Here is an 18,979-nt window from a genome sequence, read left to right as displayed (position 1 = left end):
GATTCAGACTTGCCCATAATCTTGTTAATATTCCTTATTAGTGAAAGTACCAAGTTCACAGTTTGAACAGTTAAAAAAAACCACTTAATTCCTTCAGAAACTTGAGACGGGTTATGAACTCTTTGCAGACAGTCTTCATCCCTGATTTACTTTGGCATCCTTTCTTTGGGATGTGTTTCCCTGAGCTGTCAATGCCAAAGACTTAAGTTTCTGGCAGCCATTCGTCTCTTCTTGACTTCTGATCTCAGCTCAGTATCCCCATTCCTTGAAACATACATATTTAGAAGTGACATTTTAGAATCTCCTGCATGCCATGTTTTTCTTTCTTTGCTGTTATGTGAACTTTACCAAGGTTGCTGGGATTGCCTCCTCTTTGAAGGAATATCCAAAAAAGTCTATACACAGTGGTTTTTTACTGTATAGATACAGCCAGAAGGATCAGATACTGTATTCCCTACAGATCTCTGAGATAATAAGTCTGAAATTATTTGGTTATGCTTAAGACTTGTGTCTAGTGCCCAGATGTGTACCAGAAGTGTACATTCTTGGGGTGGTCAGACCGTTTGAGAGTCCTTGCAGCTCTACATGGCCAGTGCGCTGGGGATGACATGGGTTTATTCTGCCTATGATCTTTAATCATTAAAACATCTTTATTCATATTTATTTGCTTCATCAATCTAAATAGTGTTCAGAACGAACACTGTTAGTTCTCCATAGAAATACTCATTTAAAGATGAATGTATTTCCTCCAAGGTAAAGCCACAGGTGCCACAACTAATTAGAGGATGTATTGAAGCAAACAATTTATTTGAAAAACTGTTGTGTTTCATGGGTAAATAGTGGACATTTAATAATTTATCTTTACAAAATCATTCAGTATTATATTTTTTACCATGCGTAGTAATTATTATCTTCTTTTAGTTACAGTTAATTGCCATGAAAAGGAGGATACGATAGTTTGCCCTATGAAACAGGTTTATATGTGAAATCTGGCAGGTATGTGTATTAGTATGTGGGGTAAGTATTCAAAATAGCACCAAATGTCATTAATATCTTACTTCTTTATTAAGTATTTTTAGCCTTTCAGTAGTTAAGTAGCTGAAACATTACTAAAGTACATGTTTTTGTAATTAAATTCATAACAGTTTACACAAAGGGCTATGTGCTAATTTACCTCTCATGGTGAGCTTTAAATAAGGATTGTGTAGAGGCTAAGGAATGAACACTACTTCTTCATCTGTTGGCACCAGAACCTTGACTGCATGGTGTTGTCTGCTGCTATGACCTCTTTTTAGCTGAGAATTGGATCATTATTACAACGTATTTATTTTCAGTGACAAGTTGTTCTTACTGCGTTGTCGAATACTTTTTGCAGTTAGTCATGTTACATGTGAATATGTGGATTTCTGATTGAGGTGTGTCTTCAGAAACTGCTGTGGTGGATTTTGTATGCCTTCCTAACAGAGCTTGAAATCCATACGCTGAATCATGGGTATTTAGAATATTACTATAGTCAGAAGGCAGAAATTCTTGCCCATAGAATATTAAAATATCTTGTTGATGTATTGATAATTTGTTGCATTATTTGTAAAATTTGCTACATTCTAATTTTAATACAGGTAGCACAACGACCTGTGGAATATGAGTGATGACAAACCCTTTTTATGTACTGCCCCTGGATGTGGCCAGGTAATGGTCTGAACTGAAATTATTAGCATTGTTCAAATAAAAGTAAAACAGTGAGATGTATTTTTAGAGATTGAAGAAAAGGGGCTTATGATAATTGTTATGAAGTATTTATGTTTTGCTGAAAAGTAAGAATTTATAGTATGTGGGTCTATGCCAGCCCATGATTCCGGAGAAGGTGAAGAGAGAAGTTCATGTCCCAGATGCCAGCTTCACACTGTAGAACAGAGAGAAGGAGTCAGGCTCTGGACGTTGTGTTCCCTCTGCAAGAGCTGCTCCACCACTTAGTGAGGACAGAAAGACAGACTTAAGTCTCTTAGCGTGATAAAATGCAGAAATTTCTGGCTTATGCTGTATGCAGAGGTAGGGTGCAGGAGTTATGGAGAGCTGGGCATTTGGAACTCTGGGCAGTAAAGTTCTAAGGAAAAAAAAAGTCCCTTGTTTGTTTCACCCTGTCTTACAGTGATCCTACATTTTAAATTTCCCTCACAGTTCCACATGCACATGTCCTCTTTGATGGAAACATTCTGAATTACTGTACTCTGAGGTGAATTCAGTTTATATATCAGTTCCTGAGAGATTATTCTTGATGTGGATCTGTTATGTGTGGAATGACTTAAATTAGTGAGGCATAACCAGAAACATAAATTGGAGCTCAAATGTTCACAAAGAAAATTAAGAATTTCAATGTTTTGTGTAAAATGTGTTCTTTTTAGGAAAGCTGCATCTTGGGAAACATTTTCTTAGATTATGTCAATTGAAACACTAACTTCATCCACAATTACAGATGCATAGCAAATTAGTGAAAATAAACAAATAGTAAAAGTAAGAATATCTCTTTTACAGCACTTAGTTTGTCTGCTTACTGCTTTTTTATAGCATATACTCCAAATATTGGGGAAAGTATGCATGAAATGAGCAAACCTGAGAGGTTTTTAAAATGCTGGTAAGGTTTAGTTAATTCACAGCATTTCAGCTGTCTAGCATTATTCTAATGTTGCCCATTCTACCTGCCCCTTGTTTTATATAGTAAATTGGCAGGGACAGGAGCTACAATATTTTATCTTTATGCTGTTAAATGCAGTGAAGTTTGTGATTACAGATCAATTCTTATTAATGTCGTAATACAATGCAGTAATCAAGCAGTGGTGATTACTAGACATTGTCAAGATCCATTAATACAGCAAATGGCTGTTTGCTGATGGTTGATGGAAGTGCAGCACTCTGAAATGTTATCTTAGACTTTTGATCAATGCAGGCATTTATACTGAAATTTCCCTGGTATATTTAGTTACTATGAACATAGTTTGAGTTTTATAGTATTTCTGCGTGGTACTGTTGACCAAGGAACAAGATATATCTGCCTTAGAGGGTGGTATTTTAACATAGTAATGATAGTTTTACATTTTGTAAAAATTGCATTCTGTGGAATGGCATTTGTTGTGTTCACACTCCCAATTACAAGTGTTTCTAAAAACTTTTTGCTGCAGCGTTTTACCAATGAGGATCATTTGGCTGTCCATAAACATAAACATGAGATGACACTGAAATTTGGGCCAGCTCGTAATGATAGTGTCATTGTGGCTGGTAAGTATATACCTGTACTAAATTTGTTCACTTTTCTGCTGGAATGGGCATGTGCTTTATGCATTTTCTGTATATAATGCATAGATTCACGTTAAGAGAATGTGATACATTTTCTGCACTGTACTTGTCTGCAGTGTGTGCTTAAGCATTGTTTTCTTACATAATGCATGTCAGAATTTGAAGGCAGTATTATTATCCATAAGTTAGTTTTATTTGTATCTGATATATAATCCAAATATTTAAAAATTATCAATACTTATATAATTCATTTAATTGTATAAGCATTTAATAAAAACATGCTAATAAAGACTACTCCTAAGAGGATCTGTAACTAAATGAAACTGTATTTCAGTTCTAATTATTCATTGATATGACTTGTCTCTTAAATTTTAAAATACGTAGCATCTTTTACATATCATGGTGATATTAGAAGAATGAATTGGTTATTAGTCTTACAATGGGATAGTAAAAGAAAGGTTAAATCTTTTGTTTTCATTTTGGTTTAAATTCAAAATACTTTATTCACACCTCTGAATTCATGTTATACCCTTAGTAATTACAGCTTTTGTCCAGGATCAGAAGTAATCACCCGTGGATGATTGAACGCATTATACATTTGAGAATTTTTGAATGAAGATAGCATGTGCTAAGTATGTGGAAGTTGCAGTCAGTCTGGGTTTTTTTCAGTGGTGGAGCAGCCTAAATGAACTTCAGAAAGACTTTCAGACATTTTCTGTTTTTTTTTTTCCTTGTACATCGCTAATTTGTCACAATGAGCAGATAAAATATTACTCCAAAACTACCAGTTAAAAATGTTAAAATTCTAGGTGTGCTTCTTGTCAGTTTTATCACAAGAGAAGACACCTTTCAAATAATCAGGTGTTTAAAAATTAAGCCATGAAAGTGTCTCTGTGCAGCCACATACCAGCATAGGAACTGTTGTAGACACTAAGATTAATAAGTCCATACAATCATACTAATTCAGAGTATTTGAAGTGTGAGTAACTTCATGGCAAGTGTAGTTAATTTTGACCTGATAATAACAGCAAAATAAGGCAAATCTATATACCAACAGGAATTTTATATAAAGATGTTTCTGAAACTACTTCATGGGATAGTCACCCAGATGCCAGAAGCCTTATGATTCCAGCTTGATCCAGAGGCATCATAGGAGTCAATCTGATTTGTGCACAGAGCCACGCTTTCCTTTCAAACTTCTGTACACTTGGAAGTAACCATTACTGTTGTCAAATTAGGACAGGAAGCAAACTGGCTTTGAGCTGTGCACTTTCCTCATTTCTTTTCTAATTAAAAGCCTTCATATAGTGCTTATCTCTATTTTCAGATAAAGTCTCCTTGCTCATGGAAATGTTCTGCTGTGCACTTGAGAATAGCTCCCTGTGGTTCATGGTCACAAAGGAAATGCTGTGGATCCCTGCTAGGATTGTCAGGGGCTTGGTGTTCGGCAGGCTCCAGGTGCTGGTCTCCAGCAGGTGGAGTTTGCCTGCCAGCTGCCTCTCTGCGGGCTGAGCACTGCCCCAGGGTTCACTGTCTGTTTGTATTCTGAAAACTATTTGGGACGAGTAGGTTCATAAATGGTATTGTAAAAATAAAATTGTGGGGGTTTTATACACTTCTTTTCAGATCAGACACCAACACCAACTCGATTCTTGAAGAACTGTGAAGAAGTGGGCTTATTCAATGAATTAGCAAGTCCTTTTGAAAATGAGTTTAAAAAGGCTTCTGAAGATGACATTAAGAAAGTATGTTCAAAACATTTTTTTCCTCAGAGCTTCCACTTTTTAATATGAGAATTTACATTGAAAAAGAAAAGTTTGGATTTATATATTGCCTTCTAAACTATACCAATAATCATGTTAGCTGCTTATATATGTGTTGTATGTAGAGAATACAAATCTATGATTATGCTTCTGAAGGTTAGTTTACCTGATTCATTTTTCATATTTAGCCTTGATAATGGGACACATTGTCCTAATCATGTAAGTATCTAGTTTATATCTGTTGAAGTTAACCACTAGTTTTGACTGAAATTTCCTGAGGTCCTGAATAAGAAAAAAAGGGGTCTGAAAAGTAAAGAGGTTTTAGCACAAAGAAAAACACATGCAAACAATAGTATGTGAACACTCATGATTTTGATTGGTTTTGAATACTGATGTTGTTGTAAGAATCAGTCATCATGATAATGAGAATTAAGTACTGACTAAATTTTACAAAGTGTCAGTAATTTGGTTATGATTATATTCATTTTTTGTTGAAATCACTTTTGTCTAGAAACTATTGACAGCATAAAGGTCTACTTATAATTTAATATACAGATTGAAATATTAGAAAAACTTGAACTTTATCTGTTTAGTGACTTCATGTTTTTGTGAGAAACTTTCCATACATTTAAGTGTTACTTTCGTTACTTAATTCAGTGCTTCCCAGTCATAACTGGTTAGGAACCTAAACATTTAAATACTTCTGCAAGTGAAAAATTTTGTTCAATGTCCCCTTTGACTAATTTTGTCTTTAGTTGATTACCTGGTTAACTTCTATAGATAGTGATTAAAAATATGGTCTTATACCTATTTATATAGATTTTTCAGAATCAGTGGCTTAATTTTGTTTGTTTCAGTAAAGATTTTGAGAGGTACTTGTGAATAGGATGGATTATTATCCATTCCTGACCAAGCCTCATCCTTACTTTGTAACAATTGTATCAAATAATAGATTTATAAGTTTACTTTTTTTAGTTTCTGTATGCTGACTGTTATTAGACCATGACATATGTTAAAATTGATTTTTGATTTACCAAGACTGTTTTCTGGATAGCTCACCACTGTTTTGGAGAAGGTTGTATCTTGCAAAGAATTTTAAGCATTTTGTCTATTTCTTTAATTTATACTAATTTTCCAAGATGTACTCTGTGTTACAAGAAAAAACACAGTCCTGCTATATCTGTGGATGATTTATATTCATAAAAAATCATGACAAAGTGTGGGAAAATTTACCATAATAGCACACTTTCCATTGATAGTTGGGTTTTTTCTGTAATACCTCATAGTCACTTGTGATACGAGAAGAGATTCCACTTCTTACAATCTTTCCTGTCTATTAGTAATATATTGCACAGGAAAACTAGGAATTTTATTGAAAAAAAAAAAAGCATTTGTAAAACCTTATCTGGGGGAAATTTCTTCCAAAAGTATTTGGATAGCGGATGAGACCAGAATATAGGCTTTCAAATCTATTGTATTGTTTTAAGTACTTTGTAGCTCAATTTCTTTAAGGCATTCTAGATGTCCTGCTGAGTTTTACCCATGTAGTAATATAAAATTTGCTTTTTCAATAATTATTAGCTGCAATAAGCTTGACGTTTGTCTGTACTAACTTGCTCAATTTGGAAGTCTGGTTAGGATTTTGTGCTCTGTGGCATGAGATATAATAATATACAGAAGGATACCTTAATTTAGCTGCAATTTTTTTTTATTGTAACACAGTCCTTCTGCAGCTATAATTTTCTTATGACCCTTGGAAATGAAAAACTTCAGGAATGTTTTTAAATCTCAATAAGAAAATATGTAGTCTGACATTGGCGTTGAAAAGACATTTGTGTTACTAAAGATTGGTGTTCATGTAGGTGCTGATAAAATAGCCTTGACTGGTAGTGCATCTGCTTCAAGACCTTTCAAACATCAGCACCTCTGTCTTGTAATGGGCTGTTATTTCTCTTCAGTATTTCTCTTCTATATTTTCTTGCTCAGTTTTGTTTTTTAAACATTGACTAATTTTGTTTTACATTGTTGCTCATAGATGCCTCTAGATCTGTCCCCTCTTGCAACACCAATTATAAGAAATAAAATTGAAGAACCTTCAGTTGTAGAGACAACTCATCAAGATAGTCCTTTACCTCATCCAGAGTCTACTACCAATGATGAAAAGGTCAGAACCTTTATTTTTCTCTTTTTGGAATTTATTTTTTGACTTTCTGATGATCTCTATATTTATTGTATATGGTGATAGCCATGCTGCTTAAGTAGTTGAAGAGAGTTTTCATTTGCCACATTGCAGTGGATATATAGGTAACTTGTTCAATTGTTCAGTTACCTTTTTTTTTTCACTAGAATAATTGCTTCCAGTAAAACTGGCCATCCAATAAGGGCAGAAAAGATATAAAATTTAAGATTTATGCTACCTTAGAAAAGACTAAAAGGGCTCTTTATTCTTGTTTATGCATCATCTTTAGTAGTGATCACTTCAATATATGACTTGCAGGGTTTTCATTTTGTGGAGTTCTCTTGAAGTACAGAAAATGAAACAAAATGATTGAGTTAATTATTTCTAGTCTTCAATAAATACAAACATTAGGAGCAGACCATAATAAAGCATAGATATTGCTCTAGTCAGTCTTTATGTGCATCTTCAGTGGGCAGTCTGTGTATGAGGGGCTTAGGTGCCTTACTTCCAGAAATCAGCAAGACTTTTTTGGGTCTCAGGTAATTCAGGTTGGAAGGGACTGCCAGATTTCCTGGTCCAGCTTTCTGCTCAAAGCCAGGGTTACTTCTGAGATCAGACCAAGTTACTCAGCACTTTGCGCAGTCTGGTCTTGAAACCCCTGTGGGAGAGAGGCTGCACAGCCTCAGTGCCACCTGCTCCAGTACCAGGCTGTTCCTGTGGGCAGAACGTTTTTCTTTGGATCCAGTCTGAAAACCTCTCTGGTTTCAACTCTGATACTGCCAGAGGAACTAATGTGAGGACAACCTGAAATGTGTGAAGGAAGTTGTAAAGCATTTCAATTCAGATTTGTCCTTACTAAGTTTTTCTGAGTTTCATTAGTTAGCAACAATGAGTAATCATGGTTAATCAAGGCAATCATGCAGTCTCAAAAACAGTAAAAGCATTTTAAACTAATATATGTAAAAAACTGCTTGGATCAAGTGAATCATAGTTCAAATCTTAAGTATTTATTTCAGAGGTTAGTTTATTTTTTTGCTGCAAATACTTATTCCAAGTCTTCTTAGTCTAACCTTGGCACAAGGTAATATTACTATCTTCATACAATCGTGGGCCAGTATCTCATTAGCATCATTACAAATGAAAATTCTATCTCAATGTTTGGCAGTATTTATAAACTTGTCTCAGTGATGATGCAATTTCAGTGGGTCACTGTGACAGTGCTGCTGTTCAATGCCATTCTCGTGTCCGATTGTAGAGACAAGATGAGCATGGCTGAGGGTGCTGCTTGGAGTGTACAGCTCAACATGACCTGCAGAGATTGAGAAATGTGAGCAGAGTGTTGTTTAGTTAGATTTTTGTGTTCTCCTTTTGCAGATGTATTGAAGAAGAGAAGGGATTTTTTCAGGCCATAGATGGTTTTAACTGTAACCATTTTGTTGGCTGCATATATTTTAATAGTCTTAAATGATTACAGACTATTTATATATGTACAAGGCAGTTCTAATTGTCCTTGTAGTTGTCAAAATAATTCCTTGGAGACTCTCAGAAAAAGTATGCTTAATTATTTTCCTAGTTTTCTGACAGTTTCATGAGTTCTGTTAGGCTCAGTAGAAGTAAATATGTTGCTTTGAATAGACCAAGACAAGTCTTCAAGCCTTAAAGTAATATGAGCTTTCAAACATTATTGTATTTTAGTAACAGGACTTTAAAAGGGCAACCCTCAACAGAGTTTTAAAAGTTGCCTAGTTGTTGCCAAGTAGCTAATTGCCTAATTTAATTACTTTAAAAACAATTGTTTTCTTACATAGTAATCAAGTACAGTATCAGTTCTGGTCCTCTACATTTCTGTATGAAGAATTCTATGTATTTTTGATAGCATTAGAAAGTTATTGCATGAAATTTGCTTTTAGATAGGAAATAATTGCAAATATACACATCTGAGAACATTTGAAGTAACTATTCTGATCTGTAATTTCCCATTCAGTGGGTTTTAGTTTCAAGAATAGGAAGTACAAGAGTTGGAGAAGTCCTTTTAGTAACTCTAGTACCTTTGGGTGGGCTTAAACTTCTGTCCTGTAAGGAAAGGTAGGTAAAGGTAAGATCACTTTCACATAATCCTATGATTGCAAATTCAGCTCTATCTTTTTGTTCTTTAGGGGAATATATTTACAATGTATTTTATTCCAGACAAAATTTATACTTTATTAGTGCAATGCATTAGTGATCAGTTAGAATCTTCCATCAGACTGTTTGGTCTATAGTTTTGTTTTGATATGCTTATGAAATGTCAGTTTACTTTAAAGCAATACTTCTTGAATCTGCAGCCTATGTTTTTGCCTAGTTGTAGTAAAAGGCACCTGCATGCATTTTTCAGAGTAGTAAAGAGCAAGTTTATGTAAAGAGGAGATTGAAGATACTTTTTCAGATGTATAAGTGCTGCTTGTCTAGAGGTAGGAGGTGGTACTGACACGCCATTAACTTCTAGGCTGGGTTCAGAAAGTGTTCAGAGTCAGGCTGATTGGGACTCTGAGGAACCTAATCTCGTGAGAAATGTTCCTAGCCATGGCAGAAGGGATGAGCTGGAGTGGTCTCTAAAGGTCACTTACAGCTCCAAGCAATCTTCCAAGGGTCCATTTTTTAGCAAGTGTACACATAATCTTGGCTTTGTTCACATATAAGAACCACTGTGATGTTGCTTGAGTTATGCAGCTTGTTCTTGGTAGCATACAGGTTCAGCTGGTGTTCTGAGCTCTGAATCTCCCGCAGTCAAGCAGTTCAGTCTCATTTATAGTCTCCCTGGGATGCCTGAATAAGATCTGGAAGATGTTATACCAAGTTCCTTACTTGCAAAGAAGTGTTTAATCATGTCTTAGCAATATGATTGGGCTTTTTTTTTCTTTCGTTTCCACAATTCTGTATTAGTTGTCTCCTTTTTACTGAATGCTCATCTGTAGTGCTAAGTGTAGTCAAATATTATACCCCAGATTAATACTAAAACAGTTTCACTTTCCTCAGCACAGCTCACTGTTATTCTTCAAAAACTCTCATTCACTGTGAATAGACTTTTAGGTTCCTTGGGAAAAAGCATGAATGAACTAGTGAACCCTGATGACAAATCTAGCCTCTAAGCTTTTGGAGGGAGAAAATTTCATCATCTCAAGTCCTTTCTTTTGTAAAGCCCACAGTTTGCCAGCAAACTTACAGTTTTATGAATTTCTCAGAGGATCTCACATATTTGTGCATTAATATATAAAAAAATACAAGCTTTGTGGATGAATTTTCAAAACTTGAGCTTCATTTAAAGAAAATCAGTGCAGCCTGTGTGACATAGGTGTAGGGATTTCTCTTTGAATTGCCATTTACCAGCAGAGCAACTAAAGTTTGCTGGTCTTAAGAACGTGATTTTGTGTATCATTGATTGCAGTAGCCATTGAGAGCTACAGGTAAAGGGTCAAAAAAAATTTAGTTACTGTTTTAACTGAGCCATAAATGTCTTGTTTCTCTTATTTTAATCTAGAACAATGGACTGAAACTGAAAAGTACATAAGGACATCATAAAACATTTTCCTTATTCGGAGTGTGGGTAAACATGATGGTGCTGGTAGTACCATGGTTTTCTTGGGGAAAAAATTAAAATCTGATCAAAACTGAATTAAAAACAATAAGAAGTAATAGTAGCCTTAGAATAAGTTGAGTCAGGTCTGTCATAAAAGTAAAATCATTGTTTTTGAAACAATTTTACTTTAGTGGTTTAAATGATTCATCCAGAGGGAGTTTCTTGAATCTTTTTAATTGTATAACTGATTCTGTTTGCATAATGTTACAGAAATTCTGATTTGTTCCATCAAACTGCATTCATTTAACAGTTGGAATTAGTGGTTTGTAATTGTATTTTACAAACTGATGAAGCTTTATTTTTCCTCAGGAAGTGTCACTGCAGCAGACTGCACAGCCTACATCAACAATAGTTCGTCCAGCATCACTCCAGGTTCCCAATGTACTGCTTACAAGTTCTGACTCAAGTGTTATTATTCAGCAGGCAATACCATCACCAACTTCTAGTACTGTTATCACCCAAGCTCCATCATCTAACAGACCAATAGTGTAAGTTACATAAATCTTAGTAAAACATTTTCTTGCAGAATTTGAAAATCCAATTTACTTTCAGTTACTGTTTCTGCAGTTAATTATGAATTTGAGATGCTTTGGTGTAATGTGGTGCTTTATGACACATGAAACATTGGACTTTCACTACATGTGAGATATAATGCCATGTTCTCCACATCACTAAGTTCATATTTTTGACCTCCAAATAAATATTACATTACACCTGTAAAGAAACAAACCAATTTAAAATAATGTGTAAACTTGTTCTCTTCTCTGGATAAGTTTTCTTTTATATAGTTCATTCCTTTTTCAGTCCAGTTCCAGGTCCTTTTCCTCTGCTGTTACATCTTCCTAATGGACAAACCATGCCTGTTGCTATTCCTGCATCTATCACAAATTCTAATGTGCATGTCCCTGCTGCAGTTCCAGTAAGTAAGCATGATGCTATATTAATTTGAAAGTGGAGCAGTTTGCATAAGTGCAGCATAGAACTTAGTTTTAAGCACCTTGATAGCTGTTTTGGCTTCAGAGGGTAGTGCTGTCAAATGCTCTCTATTATGATAACATACTCAGGTTTTCTTCATTTTTATACTTTATCTGGTCAGCTTGTTAGACCTGTCACCATGGTGCCTAGTATCCCAGGAATCCCAGGGCCTTCCTCCCCACAGCCAGTGCAGTCTGAGGCTAAATTGGTAAGTGAAAAACTCCATTATTCCTCAAGAAGAATAACTTGAGAAATTAATTACATTCTATTGCTTTTTAAAACAGCTTTAGTTTTCTTTTATTAGTCTAAATTCTGCAAAATACAAATTTAATAAAACCAGAAAAATAACAGCTGCGTTTATTTTACAGTTCTTTCCAATTCCAGCCTATGTTAGTTCTGTTCTTAATGGCCATTTTGATCTTATTTTTAGTCATTGTTTTAAATAAATTTTCTAACTAAACTCCTTCTTACTTCTTGTATCAGAGGATCAGAAATGCTAGCTGGGAGAAAGACAAGATTAGTAGCATGTGAGCATTTCTTTCAGGAAGCAGAACGTTTCCTCCCAAAATAATGATATTTCATAAAAAACTAAGAAAAATATGGGGTTTTAAAACATTTTCAGACTCCCAACTGAATATAATCCATTTGGCAAGAGTTTTGCGATTAAATATGTAATATTTATGTAGTTAATAAATTATTCTGTGTGGAGGTTGTGTTGGGTGTTTTTGGGGGGAGTTGAGGATTTTTTGGAAAATGTCTAAAACAAGCAAAATATGGGTGGGGTTTTTTTTTGATTGGGGGGTTGTTTTTTTTTTTTACTTAATATTAGTAACCATTTAAGATGGTAGTTTGAATTAATCTATTTACTGAAATACTTTATACAGCATTAGGCAGTTGCTTCTCTTTTTTTCTGTCTTGTTTGTTCCAACTGTTCTAAAGCTATAGACAATCTATTATTAAACAATAATTAGTCTGTTTATATATTTACAAGATGCTTCCATAAACAGTATGTATCCTTTGAAATAGTGTTCCTCTTCCTTCAGCTTTTACTTTGTGCTAAAAGACAATCAGGAACACCTGCTAGATAAAATACATTTTTCTGCATTGATATTGGTAAGTGGGAGGATGCCCTTAACATTCTTATAGATCTCATTTCTCTTGATCTAAACCTGTGGGCTTTCTTTTCTTACCTGTTTTCTGTTCTCAAGCTACAGTGTGAGAAACAGTGAGTCTGTTTATTCTGGAGTAAAGGGATTCCTGTAGAGTGAGCACACACACCTTAACCACATTCTGAAACCAAATACTGAAACTGCTGTGGAGAGGTGCACTGACTCTGCTTAACACTGTCAGGTCTTCCTTCATTTCCCTGCTCTGTTGAACACAATGACTTTTGAAATAGTATAGAGAAGGACATAAGGGAAGAAGGTCTGTGTTTTTGCATCCATGTCTCCCTAGGAATGGGAAAAGGAATCTTTTAATACCTCAGAAAATGCTTAAATGTAACCAGCTTTTACAAAATTAATTTACCTTAAATCCAGAAGAAAGCATGTAAAACAAGTGAAAGTAAGAACTGTTTTCTTGGAAGCTGAACATATTTTAGAGTCAGGAGACTCATGCTCTGAATTCTGCCTGAAATCCAGGAGGAATTGGTTCCAAATAATTTTTTAAATGGAAAAGAAATTAGGTTTTTAAGCATATTATTGAGTGATTCAAAGGCGGAAAGGATATACATGTGTGTGGTGAAGACTTTGATCTCACATTGGAAGAAGCAATCACTCAAATGCAAAGGAAAACAAAGATCATTAGACTTAAAATTTAACAGTCTCATTAGCCTTCTCGTTACAATTTAGCTAATATATGCACTTCAGTGATTGCTTATCTTTTTTTTTAAGTGAGACTGTAAAAAGGGTGTTTGCAGTATTTCCTTTCCTTGTTGCTTAACATGAAGCATGAGCAGAATTCAAGAATATCAGAATTATGTATATTTCTTATGCTCATTTACTTTTATGTAGTGCCTATTCACAAAAATAAAAATACTAATTTCTTATCCTCCTGAAAGTAAAAGCAATTTAATGAGAAACTTAATGTTTATGTAGAAAAGCCTCCAAGAGTAAGACTAATTCACTGTGCCATGGGATGCATTGTTGGCAGATATGTGACGGTTTATTAACTGCAGAGTTCAATTTAATTTCTAAATTCAAATCTCTGTGATATCAAACCCTTTCTTTTCATGTCTCTCTTAAAAATAATTTTGCTTGATGTATACTAAAATCTGTGAAGGTCTGCAAAACAGGTTTATTTTTCACTTGTGTTCCTGATTAAGCCAACAGAAGACCATATTTAGTTTTACAGCTCACTTTTCATTTCATTAGTAGTTCACTTTTAATGTTGAAAAATAAGCTAATACACTGAAATTTAATAAATAACATTGTATGTTTCATGTATTAATGGTATACTGCAATTTGTGGATTTATTGGTATGATTAAGTTAGCTAAACACTGGAAACATGCCCTGTGCCCTTTTGCCTGTTATGGGCGCATTTCTCCTTCATGTTGGGAGGCAGTTCTGAAGGGAGAGCAGTCCAAGGCATCCTTTAAGAAGTAAATCTTAATGGTGCAGGATCAGGCTGTCCCTACATGCTGGAAGATAAGCCAGCAGTGAAGATTGGTCTGGCTGAACAAAGAGCCTTGGCTGGAACACAGGAGAAAAAAGGAAGTGTGTGACCTGTGGGAGGAGGGCAGGCAACTCAGGAGAAGTATGTGGATGTTGTGAAGTTATGCAGGGCCAAAGCCCAGCTAAAATTTAATCTGATTATTACTGCTGTGAAAGACAACTAAATATATTTCTCTTAAGTACAACAACAAAAGGAGGTCCAAGGAGAACTTCCATACTTTATTGGATATGGGGGAAACATAATGGCAAAGGATGAGGAGAAAGCAAAAGTACTTAATGCCTTTTTTTGCTTCAGTCTTTAATAGTAAGGCTAGTTCCTCTCTGGGTACTCAGCACCTTGAGCTGGAAGACAGGCATGTGGAGGAGAGCAAAACCTCTGTAATCCAACCTGCTACAGCACTAAGACACACAGAAGGTTATGGGGCTGGATGGGATCCCTAGGGCACTGAGGGAGTTAGGGAAGAAGCTCAGCAAAGCAATTTTAAATCATTTGCCAGCAGCCCTGGCTAAATGGGCAGGTCTCAGGTGACCGGAGGTCAGTAAATGTGATGCTCATCTTCAGGAAAGGCTAGAAGGAGGGTCCAGGGAACTGCAGGCCTGTCAGCTTGACCTCTGAGCTGAGGAATGTCATGGAGCAGATGTCATAGCCCGCACAGAACAGCCAGGATCAGATCCAGCCACCATGGATCTGTGACAGGCAGACTGCTTGACTGACCTTCTTGGCTTCTCTGAGAAGGTGACCTACTTATGCTGGATGAGTAAAATGCTGTCAGTGTTGTCTACATGGACTTTACTAAAGGCTTTGACTCTATTTGCCTCAGCATTCTCCTGGGGAAACTGCTCATGGCTTAGACAGATACAGTCTGCTGGGTAAAAACAGTGGCTGCATGGCTGAGTCCAAAAAATGGTGGTAAATGGAGTTAAATCCTGTTGGTGACCAGTTACAAGTGGTGTTCCTCAGGGCTCAGTGTAGGAGCCAGTCTTTATCAGTGGTGGGGATGGGGGAATGGGTGCTCCCTCAGTCAGTTTGCAGATGGCACCAAGTTGGGCAAAAGTATTGGTGTGCAGAAGGATAGGAAAGCTCTGCAGAGGGACCTGGAATCACTGGGTTGAGGTCATTTGTGTGAGGTTTCACATGGTGAAGTGCTGGGTCCTGCTCTTGGGTTACAACGACCCCAGGCAGTGTCACAGGCTGTGGTCAGGGTGGCTGGAAAGCTGTTTGTTGGGAAAGGACCTGGATGTGCTAGTCAGCAGCCAGCTTAACATGAGCCAGCAGTGGCCAGCTGGCCAAAAAAGGCAGTGGCATCCTGGCTTGTATCAGAATCACCAGTAGTGTGACCAGCAGGACCAGGGCAGGGATTGTTCCCCTCTATTCACCTTGAGTTTGTGTTCAGTTCTGGGCCCCTCACTGCAAGACAGACATTGAGGTGCTGGAGCATGTCCAGAGAAGGGCAGTGGGGCAGGTAAGGGTCTAGAAAGTCCTTTGAAGAGTGACTGAGGGAGCTGGGGGTGTTTAGCCTGGAGAAAAGGAAGCTCAGGGAGGACCTCCATGCTCTCTACAGCTACTTGGAAGGAGGGTGTAGCCAGGTGAGGCTCAGCCGCTTTCAAACAGCAACTGATAGAATGACAGAAAACAGCCTCAAGTTGTACCAGAGAAGGTTTAGATTGGACATTTAGGAAAAATTTATTCTCAGAAAGGGTTGTCAAGTATTAAACAGGCTGCCCAGGGAAGTGGTGAAGTCACCATCCCTCGAGGTGTTTAAATGACATGGAGATATGACACTTAGGGCCATGGTTTAGTGGTGGACTTGTCAGTTCTGGCTTAATCGTCAGACTTGATCTTAAAGGTCTTTTATAGCCTAAACAATTTTGTGAACCTATGAAGTCTGTCAGCATAGTATTCTTAGTGAGTTTTGAACAAAAAGCCTGATGAAGGGGTGAAGCTTTGATGTTCCCTTCACAACATCCCCAGGAGTATTGATGTTGGAATTTTTTTGGCTGTTGTTTTATTTCTTACTTATTTGAGGAAAGTTTTTGTTGTTCTTTATATAGTGACCTTGCAATCTCATGGATTTTTTTCATATTGCATTATAAAATGTAAGAATAGAATATGTAGCAAATACAAAAAACATGCAGGAATAGATTCCTAACTAAATTCCCTAACTTCCCTAGGTATTTAAATAAGCGTTGTACTGTATGGGATGCAGAGTTTGGAAAGTTAACCTGGTTTATTTATAGCTGCCTTTAGCAATAGTTGTTTGAACCACTCCTGTATTGAAGAATCATACTTGCTATTATGGTGTTCTGCATTTTCTGCTATCATACCACAATACTGTTTCAAGGTATTCTCAGTTGACACAGATCTAATAACTTCAGAGGTTGAGTAAAATTAATGAAAAACTGGTTGTAGTAAATTTAATCTGACGTAGCACCAAATTGTTGCAGTTATCAGATCTGGAGCTGTCCTGTGCAGAAGGGTCTCTGTTTCAGATTAAATATCTGGCACAAACCAGGCACTCTTTTGTGCTTTATGCCTTTCTTTGCAGAGGCTATTTCTGCATATTTCAAGGAGCTAACGCATTTTAGAGGTTTATAGTAAGAAAAGAACTTTGTGCTCTGATTTCATTCCTCATTGCAATCATTCAATTCACTCTTACTTGCTTACAAAAGGCTACTGTTGTGTAGACTTTTTTATTTTAAAAATTGAACGTGAGTAGTAGTTAGATAAAAGTCAAATTAGAGATTGTAGTACTTCTTTCCAAATGCTCTGAAATTTCAATATTATAATTTAGATAACTTCATTTCTGTATTTTTATTAAGATGGGAAGAACATATTTTTATTTTGATGAATACCTGTTGTTTCTTTACAAGTTGCCAAATTGTATGAAGAAGAAATGTTTTTCTTCTTTGTAAGTTTGTGAATGAACTTTAGTAAATAAATTTATCTTTGCATATATAAAATCTAAAACTTAAAATAACTGGCAGGAGACGTCTTTGGTAACAGACATAGGATGCTTTCTTATAGCATAGTTAAAATTTTTCTTCAGCTCTAGAAGTTCTAGAAGTTCTAGAAGTTGTAAAACCTTTTAAGGATGAAGGAACTGAGGTACTTGCTGAGAATTTTTCCCACAGTTGACAGCTTCTGGAGACTTTCCTTTGCAATTTGTCTCTTACAGTGTTTGAAAGGATTTTTTATTAGGGTATCCAAGTTTAATGCATAATAATCAAAACTATGTATTTTTTTCTGTGTTTGATAAAGTTTTCAGTCTGAAGTATCAAGCTCCTTCAGCATGGCAGTTTTGGTTATTGATGCGAAGCAAGTTACTGAGATGTCGCCTCTCGAGCTCTGCTCGTTCTTTGCTGAAATGGTCTTTTCTCTGGTTACTGTTCAAGTTGCCTAACATTAAATGATTGTATGAATTCCATGGGGGAACAGTTGTACGTGGGAACAGGTTCACTGAGTGAAATAACAGATAGAAAAATGTGTGCCAGCTGCAAGGACTAATAACTGGGAGGAAAAAATAGTCATAAAAAAAAAGGAATACATAAAAAGCGATGACAGACAAAAATTTAAAAATTGTATGTGCAGTGAGCCAAATCCTCATGATTGGTGGCACTCTTGCAAGAGGCTCTCAACTGAAACAGTTGACATTAAGTGAAAGAGTGCATTCAGCACAATCTTAGGGTCTCTTTCACCACAGAAACATAGTGCTTTATGTGTTTCAGTGCTGTGAAAATACTGCGTGAAATCAGATTGCATTTTTATTTTATTGCCCCAATATTGAATTTATTATAGTGAACAGACCTGGTCCATTCACACCTGTGAAAGGCACTGTTACTATAGTTTTGAGCATTCTTGGATCCTTTTTCTTTATTGCTTGTAGAACTGAAGTACAACATGACTAGAGATTTTATTCAGACACAGCCTTGTCTTTTACTGCTATTATTTTGGAAATATTCTTAAGTTTTATACCAAGAATGACATTCTGTAGGAGTAAAATGAGTTTCGGATTTCTGTGGTGCACTTAATGTAAATTGTCAGTTTTTCTGACATGATTCCATGTTTGTCAGTGTGCTAAAGAAACTTAACTTTCACATACTTATGTAAAATCACATGTATATCAGTTGTGTAGTATTTTAGGGAGGCTTAGAAGTAGATGCAATAACTGTCTTTTAAAAAAACTCAAAAAAACATCCTCACTAAGATAAGGATGCATTATTCTAAATAACTGTAGAACTGCTTTTGATGTTCTTATGAGAAGATCTGTAATTGTATGCTTTCTGTGTATGGAGCATGTGCCTTGAGTTGCAGCTGTAAAACATCCTTTTTGAGTGTGCAGCTTGTGGGTCCAAACTTAGCATTCAGACTCTTCAGTCTGGATTGCAGAAGTTTCTGAAGAATTTCGAAATTGCTTTATATATGGAATGTTTCCCTCCATCTCCTCCTTCCCGTGCAAAACTTTTTGTCACAATCTGAAAAAT

At 36.0% G+C, this 18,979-nt stretch overlaps 1 protein-coding gene across 25 annotated transcripts in view; it reads left to right on the top strand.

Moving 5' to 3' along the window:
- The window catches only part of ATF2 (activating transcription factor 2), a 48,297-nt gene that overhangs the window by 8,247 nt on the left and 21,071 nt on the right, over positions 1 to 18,979 (top strand). For 18 of the 25 annotated variants that reach the window (XM_021552461.3, XM_021552452.3, XM_085585102.1 and 15 more), the window contains 8 exons: positions 922 to 996; positions 1,620 to 1,689; positions 3,177 to 3,273; positions 4,918 to 5,036; positions 7,090 to 7,218; positions 11,159 to 11,337; positions 11,654 to 11,768; positions 11,946 to 12,032. In XM_021552461.3, coding sequence (XP_021408136.1) covers positions 1,642 to 1,689; positions 3,177 to 3,273; positions 4,918 to 5,036; positions 7,090 to 7,218; positions 11,159 to 11,337; positions 11,654 to 11,768; positions 11,946 to 12,032 — 774 coding nt within the window. In that variant the 5' untranslated portion in view covers positions 922 to 996; positions 1,620 to 1,641. The remainder of the gene's footprint in view (positions 1 to 921; positions 997 to 1,619; positions 1,690 to 3,176; positions 3,274 to 4,917; positions 5,037 to 7,089; positions 7,219 to 11,158; positions 11,338 to 11,653; positions 11,769 to 11,945; positions 12,033 to 18,979) is intronic. The other 7 variants (XM_085585107.1, XM_021552462.3, XM_085585106.1 and 4 more) reach the window with 2 other exon arrangements.

The sequence above is a fragment of the Lonchura striata genome, chromosome 7 (assembly GCF_050655825.1).
Source record: "Lonchura striata isolate lonStrDom1 chromosome 7, ASM5065582v1, whole genome shotgun sequence".
Taxonomy (NCBI): domain Eukaryota; kingdom Metazoa; phylum Chordata; class Aves; order Passeriformes; family Estrildidae; genus Lonchura; species Lonchura striata.
The sequence above is the reverse complement of the archived record's forward strand: the minus strand, read 5'-3'. Positions and strand labels throughout refer to the sequence as shown.